Raw genomic sequence first — 9002 nt, 5'->3', positions numbered from 1 at the left:
CAACACATCTATGGGTAAAGATTAATTTACTCAGGTCATAGTAGCTAACAGATAACCAATCTTGTAATAATGAGGCAGACCATAAGGGGTTAAATATGACAGGAAGTGTGTGTTTCGTTGGACACAGCTTCCTGTTCCAATACGATGCTTGTTTGGAGTGATACATGGCCTGATGCTGTAACTTATTAAATTGACACCCTGCTCGCTACAGATGTTACCAAAATGAATTACATGCCAGGAACTGCTAGTTTAATCGAAGACATCGATAGTAAGTTGTACTTTATTGCACGGCTGTTGCAATGGCCTTGTACTTTATCAGGTAACAGTCTCGTGAGCTAGGTGTAGCTAGCTTCACCGTGTACTGGGCTCGCCGGGTTACCAGTACAGAAATTGTAGTGAGAATGGTTCAATGGACATTGCACATACGCTGTAGCAGCTTACAAATGTAATGAAGAATGCAATGTATATTTCCGAAAGACCACGATATTTCGTATAGGCTAGAAACGCTTGCATTTCACTGCCATAGCACATGCTCTGATGTGGGCATTGCTATCAAGTGCATAGAAGACCTTTTCTTCATACAGTGTTTTTTCTTGTTCCATTACAGAAAAACATCTCGTCCTGCTTCGTGATGGAAGGACGTTAATAGGCATCCTCAGGAGCATAGACCAGTTTGGTATGTAACAAACCACTCCGTTCATGGATTATGATTACCTCCATGAATGGTGGCATATAACCTTCCATTCTCTTCTACAGCGCACGTTATCAGTTACCAGGTTGTTGAGGAGTGGACAACATCAAAGATATTCAAACTGCAGTGTCATCCATGCTGTCAATTAGTGTTACTGCTGTATAATTGGAGGTTTTGCACATTTCTCCATCAATCTTTTACAAAAGGAAGCAAAGACCGTTAAATAAGGTGACCTGCATGTGTGCCCACTTCAAAATTGTGTGCATTTCTATGCACACAATTTGTGGTAGAAAGTAATCAAATTAATAACTCTTTTCTCTTACACAGCGAATTTGGTATTGCATCAAACTGTGGAACGCATTCATGTTGGAAAGAAGTTTGGAGACATCCCCAGAGGTATATTTGTAGTCCGGGGAGAGAATGTCGTTCTTCTTGGCGAAGTGGTAAGTCATTTTCTTAAATTAAATTGATCAATGTGTGTCCTTTGTTATAACGCGCGTCTAATGACATTTGTAGTGTAGTAATATTTATTGTGAATGTGCAATTTCAGCTAACTAAGGGGGGGAAGCTCTGTAAGTCATAACACAGCTTACTTCTGTTTTATGTGTGTCTATTGTTATGGTGCTGTTTTAACATATCCACAAATAAATACAAGTTCTGTGTCAGGCCAGACACCATGTTTATAGCATACAATATGTTAAATAGTACCATGTGCTGGAAGAAAGTTAAATTACCATAGAATTTTGGAGATGTATGGCTATTTGGGATTTGTGTGTGCAATGATTTCCCTGCTTTATGGTGTGTACAGTATGTTACATGATGTGATTGATAACGACACACACTTTGGCCTGTCCCATTGCTGTACCACTTCGACTCATCTTTGCCCCTTCTCTGTTGTGGGACGGGCTAACTTGAAAGTGTAGTGCATCCAGAGGGAGGAGAGAGTGTGACCAATCTGATTGAAAGGTTGTGTAAATGATGGTGCTGTAGTACATCCGAATTGTGCATACTAATGGCTGGCTTTCTAAATAGAAGCTACTGGTCGAGATGCCAAGTGGTAGCCTTTGGTGAGGAGAGTGTGCCTACTACAGTGTTCGGACGTAGCCTCTGACCATTTCTCAATGTTCTAGTAAGCACACTTGGAAGAATGTCAACCTAATTAGTCACGCCCAGTGACTGAATACTCGGCAGGATTCACCAAAGGGTATCCAATCACTGGGCGTGACTAATTAGGCTGACACATTTCCAAGTGTGCTTACTAGAACATTGAGAAATTAGGCGAATACGACTTCGTTGCTGTCGATCAACATTGACAAAGCACGTGAGCGAGAACTTGTTGACACGATGTGGGTATTATTAAATACAGCGCATTTAAAGTCGGCCACAAATATGAACGAGACGATGAGCTTGCACCGGTTTGCTCTACTAGCACACCACGTGTGAGGAGTGGGGGGACAGGCAGTGAGGAGGAGCTGAAGTGGGGACCTGCGCAAACTTGTGTAGAGGTGTGAGACAAGACCCATATACACACGTGAGTGAGTTGTTGACCAACCAGTTCATGGGCGCGTGACCTCGGAGGCAGTCCGCAGACGAGCGTTGAAGGGGATAAGCAACTGCAGAGGTTGCAAGATCTGACTGCAGTCGCATTCATCCCACGATAGTTTGACACCATGTGACATGTCACCTCGTCAACGCAACATCCCCGAAATTTCAAAGTTTGACAGGAAATCATTTTCATCCAGGGTGCATTGCTGTCTATGCGCATGCATGTGTTAACGACAAGTCGAAAGCTGCTGTGACTTACCTGCCAATGTCTTGCCTCTCCCTACAGGACTTGGACAAGGAGTGTGACCAGATCCTTCAGCGTGTATCCATTGAGGAGATCCTGGAGGAGCAGAGGATAGAGCAACAGGCAAAACAGGAGTCAGAGCGGCTCAAACTACAAGCTGTCAAGGAGAGAGGCCTGTCTATGCCTAAAGCAGATGCCTTGGACGATTTTTGATTTTGTTTTTATTATTTTACTTAATTTTATTTTGATGTTAAGTCTCTCCATGTATCGCAAATACTACACAACGGTTCTGTTGCGATTCAGTCGCACATTGTTGTAGGTTTTTTTTTTCTTCTTCTTTCTATCTTTTAGTTGCAATGCGTTGTTGAGGACTTGTCGTTTGACCAACCATGGTGGGGTATTGGCTGATTGTTCCATCAAAGATCTTGACAGGTACAGTCAGACAAGACTATCACTACATTTGAGGTCTTTATTTGTGTAGGCTTTTTATTTGGTTTGAGCATATACAGAAAGAACAGCAAAGTATTCCCTCCATGTAAATGTTCATATTCAACAAAGAGAGCACTTATCCTTTTTGATAGTCTTTGGTGTAAACAAAGCTATTGGTCATTTGTTTTATTTGTATCGATAGATCTATCATCTTCTTTTGAGGGGTGGGCGGGCAGATGAGTTGGTTTTTGCCTGACACTATAACCTCCCCCCCCCACAGTCTGTGGGCAAACTTAAGAGCACTTGGTGAAGCTGATTTCAAAAATGATTGTGAAGTTAAGGTATAAAAAATATTCCTGTGTTGATTATGTTGAAAGACTATCTTGGCATTTTTTTGTTTCAGTATCATGTTGAAAGAAAATGGTGAAACCAACCATGACAATTTTGTGAATTAAACCTCTTTTGTATTAGCAAAATGTTTTGCCGTGATGTCTAATTTGGTGAATATGGATTGCTCTCTTTTCTTTTTTAAAGATGGTGGTTGAACAAAACAATCAATTTGCCAGCTGGCCAGTTGAAGATTAAATTCTGGTCCCTGAAAACATTTGTTAATGATATTTATTACTCGACTGATTTGTGTGGTCTAGTAGGACATAACATTCACAAACCTGTTCTTCTGAATATTCACCACCAACGTCAATTTCAAATAATACTATTTTTTAAAATTAAATTATTAATTAGCTTGATTGTGTACACGTGGGGCTTGTCATGGGCTGTCTGCTTGTAGACAGAGGGTTGTCGGTTTGGTACCAGACACTTTCAGGTGGATGGGTGGGTGAAGTGAGTAGCCAGTGTTCTCTCATATCCTCCTCCATGACTGGGGTACCATGAGCATTCCGCTGTACCACGTGCACTGCTCCTGTGTAGTGCCAGTTGTGCTGCCCATTGCACTTATGGGGTATAAATGCAATTTTGTTATGTGCACAGGGTGTCGCAATGGCAGTTTCTGAGTGAGTATTTTCACTTACAACCTCAATATCCATGTATTACTGTACCTATTCAGGGACATACTGTACATGTCTACACATTTCTCATTTTTTTCAGCTGCTATGTCATGATAAACGGACATCAAACTAATATTGCTGTTACATAATTCATCCAATATGTTCACCACTGTTAAAAGTTGAAGATTTTAATTTAACCATCTTTGGGGTGCTGGCCTCAGATGTGAATATGAAAATGTAGTTGGTACTGGCGGGGCCGGATTAAGATTGCCTGGGGCCCCTAGGCTACAGGTTGCTGTGGGTCCCCTCAGAAGGCAAATTTTGCGACAAGTGTCATAATTAAGGATCAGGAATTGAGTATAACATGTCTACCAACTGTACTGAACATGACGGATACACTTTTTAATATTGCATCGTCATAATTCTGCAGTTTTATCACTTTATGGCCAAAGGGCCCCCCTGGCAGGTGGGGGCCCCTAGGCTGCAGCCTTATCCAGCCTGTGCATTCATCCAGCCCTGGGTCCTGGCACTCAGCATGTTCACCAAGTCATTCCATTAACTTAACTCCTGTCCTTCGTTGTGCTTGTGGCCTCGTGATGATGGTCTAAGACGCCATTGACAATAGAAGTTTAATTCAATCTCACAAAAGCACAACTCAAAGGTCATTTTCTCATTTGCCATCAGGATGTACAATAGGGAGAAGTCCAACAAAAAGTGTGTAGTTGGCAATGTGGAAACCACACAAATCCATCATGGCATGGGGGCTGGTGCACGAACATGTTTGAACTTATTGAGCAATATGCTTATATGTGCTCTCGGGGGCATTTCCAAGAAGATGGTTCAGTCAAGCATGTTTGAGGATGCGGTGCTGCTCTCAAACAGTCGGCTCTCATGTACGGCTCTGCGAACAACACGACAATACCGCCACCCTTTGACAGTATTGGGCAATGTAGCTATGTAGTATATTATTTATTTACTTTACAGTGTACTTAACATATTTGTCACTTACTATCGGTAATTGGTAAGATAACTGATAGTAGCAGTACATATAAACTAGTTAAAGACAAGTAAACTTTAACAAACACGACAGTGTTTTTTACAACACGAGGAAAGTAGCATAGTAGTTCTTCACTTGCTCAGCCATGTCCAAACTCAGTTCCATCAATAGCCGACAGGGGGAGCGCGTTCGCATTCTGTTAGTCTGTAGGGAAGGGAAAGCAACTACTTTGTGAGCTCCCCTGTGGTCTGCTAAAGGTTGTAATCTACCATGCTCCAACCTCGTCTACTCTCGGGAATGCATCATCAAAGGATGTAGAGACCAGTCTTCTTTCTAGTTGATTTTGATTCTGAATGATTGTTTGTGTTTGTTTGATGGGATTCCTGTCAGCGTTGTGCCCAAGCCAATGGCGTGTGGAACTGGAAATGCTCTCAAAGCGATTTTTGGAACGGACAGCACTAACCACGCGTGTATATAGTACATTCTTCAGTATTTTACGAATATAAATTTTCGTTGTACTACTATGCACATATTCTGACGTACCCTTTTGCTTTAAACGGGCGAAAAAGTACTCTGCCAGGAGGAGCGCGAGTTTGGTCTCTGTACTTCTTTCACTTCAACGAACGATAATATCAAATTGGATATTGATGGAGCTGGAGAATATTGTCGCCAACACGGTACTGCTAAAGGCAAGAGAGGGTAAGTACACAAATCACTGAAATTCTCCACGAAAAAAAACACACGTTTTGTGGACGCAAATGGCACGCGCTAACGTTTCCAAATCGCTAGCTCAAATCGTTGAACAGCTACACTTCTAAATGGTGATGTAATCTTACTTTCGATACACATTTCGCCATATTCAGAAAGATTGGGTTTACTGACATATTGGAACAAGACTGTATGTGCGAAGCTTTCTGTTAGAAGGCCCGTGTTTAACGTTTGACAGTTCGTGTGTGAGGTTCACCTTCCATACTGTTTAAAACATCAGCCTCCCACATCCGTTTTACGCTTCGGAGGTAGCAGCTAAATTGCAATTTCCAGAGTGATTCTGACATTTAATGGAATCAAATGCAAACTTTTACATGTGTTCCAGTGACATCATGTTTTATGTGTTTGGCCAACGACTTGCAGTCATGATACTTGATATTCGTGGGCTTTGTGAGGAAAAAATGGTTAGTGCGTTATGGTTTACTTTAGGCAAGCTTCGATTTCAACAAAATACCAAATGGGACCTGGACTAACCCCATTCGATGAGCAAATGCATGTTGAGGTCGATAATCTCATGTATGTATCGCATAACATTATCCAGGGCTTCACCGCTGACCACGATAACCACAAGAGAACCTCTACTTCCTCAAGTGGGCACAGTACAGGGCCCCACGACTCGCGCTACCGGAATCGTGCATGTGCCATACATAGACAGTCCAGTGAGGCACGGGGAATCGTTATGGCTGTCACATCTGTTCGGAGTCAGTAAGCCCACTTGTTTCCATTAACGCCATTGCGCCGCTCGTAGACATGCACATTGACGTCAGACTGTCACTGTAGCATCATGTAATTGCTGGCACTCGAAATGTGTATGGGTTGATTTAGAAAAGTGACGGACAGCAGCCACACACGATCAAGCAGCATCTACAGAAAACTCGATTCTCTCACAATTTCTGAAGTGCTTTAGCCCACACTGCCTTGTAGGGATGTGTTGGAGGGTCGATAATCTGTGTTCCCTTGGGTGACCAATATCACCACATTGTGACATTTTGCCACACTAAAGCGTAAGCGGTCTCTGTGCATGCAGTGGACGAGCAAATCCATTACAACTTCATAAAGTTCTGCACTACACACTGAGTTGTAGGCCTACAGTGTATGTCTGCACAGCAGCACTGACCCATCATGAACACTGTTTGAGTGTCTGCTGTTCTGCTCGTTTTTCCTATGGTATAGTTGTGATTGTCGGACTTAATGCTTCAATGTTTGTGTTCCTGACTACTTTTCTGGCTCCCTTTCTCACTCTTGTGCCATTGATGTAGCAGTTGACTGTAGCAGGAGAGGATGAGCGAGAGCCATTCGTTGTACACACACACGCACACTAGAGGCCTACACAGTCAGGCGGTGTACTGTCCTGCCTATCCCTGGTGCTGTTAGACCTTTGCTTTGCACCTACTTTCCTTGCCTCTTGTTGTCCATGCACCATCAAATAATTTTCTTACTCTAGGGAATGAAGAAATGGGGGGGGGCACATACAGTACACTACAAACGGGGTCATATCGTGGTAAATCCTTATTTTCTTTGCCAATCATTCAAGTGTCTCTCCGTGAAAGAATGTGTTGTCAGTGTGTTTATTGCTGAAAACCATCCCAATCGAAGCATAACGAATGTGACATTATTACTCCCAATATAACACGCAGAGATATGGATAGTTTATTTTGCTTTTCGAGTGGCTCAGTACCAGAAGACCACTAGTCAAGATGAAAACATGCCAAGAACAACATTTCTCAACTCCAAACAAAACACTGTCGAGGGGCTTTGGAAACTTTAATGGTCGTCACGCCAGAAACAAAATGGTCTGGACTGAGGAGGAAGCGGTTGAATGAGGTCATAGGTAGACAGATACTAGGCTATTGTTCATCAAGCCACTGTAAGGTTAACGCTCATAATTGAGCCTGGTTACGAGAGGAAGGGATGCATTGTGTGTTGTGCTGGCTCTGAGCATGTATTATTAATGGATGGTCATTAGGCTAGTTTCACCACATAAAAGGCACCATTTGAGGCATAAGGGTTTGGGAATTTGGTACACTACACTCACTACCCCTGAGGATAACAACCTCTCCCCTCCCCATACTCCCTTTTATGTATTTATTGATTTTATGGGCACTACGTTTTAGTGGCCCTCCATTATCAACTGCACTAGGCTTGCTATGTAAAGTTGCTTAATGCTTTCTTTGTTCTTCAGCTTCCTCCTCCTAGCTTCCTTTTAAGGACTGCATGCATCCCAGCATTGTTTACTGTACGTAAAACAAACAAACATGTCTGCGTGAGTAGCCTGTTGCAAAAAGGAAACGAGAGGAATGGGGTTGAAGCGCTGGTGTGTCATCTCAACTGAATGGTACGAGACAAGTCTGGGAAAACCCACAGTCTCGCATCCAAGTCGGTGACAAAATCAGACATATTTTAATCAGTTGCAGGCATCAGGAAATAAAAACATGTCGCGTCCAGCAGCCTGACTGATGCACGGTGTGAGGAGCAAGAGACCACTGGGTTCAGACTCGATGTGGCCTTACATGTCTCTGTGGCACAGTGACTGTGTACAAATGAGCACCTTCATTTCTGAACCACTTCTTTATGTGTGGTAAACATATACATGTTTACCAAAATTCTGCACAAACATGGAGTTGGAGGGACGGGGGCAGAAGAGCAAGAATTTTAAGCAAAGAAGGAAAGGAGGAAAACATTCCAGGATTTCACTCATTGCCCTCTGTGTTTTCCGCAAGACTTTTGTCAGACAGTCAAGGCGAGTGGAGGTCTAACCGTATCAGCCGTATCAGATGTGTGACTATCTTCATGGGAAAGGATAAGACTTACATTGTGCCGTTTCGTGTGAAATGTAGTTTGAACCCTCCTCCTTAAAATCAATAGCTTGAAGGAAGTTTAGAAATTGCATTCACAATCTTTTTGTCTTCTTCAGGAGGCCTAGTCAAGGTGGTAGTGTTGCTTGTCAAGTTGCCTACCTGAAATGTAAAGTACCGGTGGGGACTCCCTTATTCTGGCTATTGCACCGTCTTATCATTATATCCCCGAAACGCATGTTTGGATTTGTCCCAGATTTGGTGTGTGAATGCTCTAGGGCAGGTTCATGAACTGATTCGAGTTTGGAGGTCAACAATTTCAAGATGGCCGAATTCAAGATGGCCGAATTTTTGTTTGGCCCATAACTTCTGACCGGGTGGATGGATTTGTCCCAGATTCGGTGTGTGAATGTTCTAGGGTAGGTTCATGAACTGATTCGAGTTTGGAGGTCAACAATTTCAAGATGGCCGAAGTCAAGATGGCCAAATTTTAGTTTGGCCCATTACTTCTGACCGGGTGGATGGATTT

The 9002-nt window shown here is 42.8% G+C and overlaps 2 protein-coding genes across 3 annotated transcripts in view; both read left to right on the top strand.

Annotated features, from left to right (window-relative positions):
- Positions 1 to 111: 111 nt before the first annotated feature.
- lsm1 (LSM1, U6 small nuclear RNA associated) lies at positions 112 to 3385 on the top strand. Its single transcript, XM_063194467.1, has 4 exons — positions 112 to 268; positions 608 to 676; positions 1019 to 1134; positions 2523 to 3385. Exons 1-4 carry the CDS (start codon positions 223 to 225, stop codon positions 2691 to 2693), a joined length of 402 nt encoding a protein of 133 aa, XP_063050537.1. The 5' UTR covers positions 112 to 222; the 3' UTR covers positions 2694 to 3385.
- Positions 3386 to 5111: 1726 nt separating this feature from the next.
- Positions 5112 to 9002, top strand: part of grk5l (G protein-coupled receptor kinase 5 like) — an 84411-nt gene continuing 80520 nt past the window's right edge. For both annotated transcript variants that reach the window (XM_063195338.1, XM_063195339.1), the window contains exon 1: positions 5112 to 5609. In XM_063195338.1, coding sequence (XP_063051408.1) covers positions 5558 to 5609 — 52 coding nt within the window. In that variant the 5' untranslated portion in view covers positions 5112 to 5557. The remainder of the gene's footprint in view (positions 5610 to 9002) is intronic.

The sequence above is a fragment of the Engraulis encrasicolus genome, chromosome 3, assembly GCF_034702125.1.
Source record: "Engraulis encrasicolus isolate BLACKSEA-1 chromosome 3, IST_EnEncr_1.0, whole genome shotgun sequence".
NCBI lineage: Eukaryota > Metazoa > Chordata > Actinopteri > Clupeiformes > Engraulidae > Engraulis > Engraulis encrasicolus.
The sequence above is the reverse complement of the archived record's forward strand: the minus strand, read 5'-3'. Positions and strand labels throughout refer to the sequence as shown.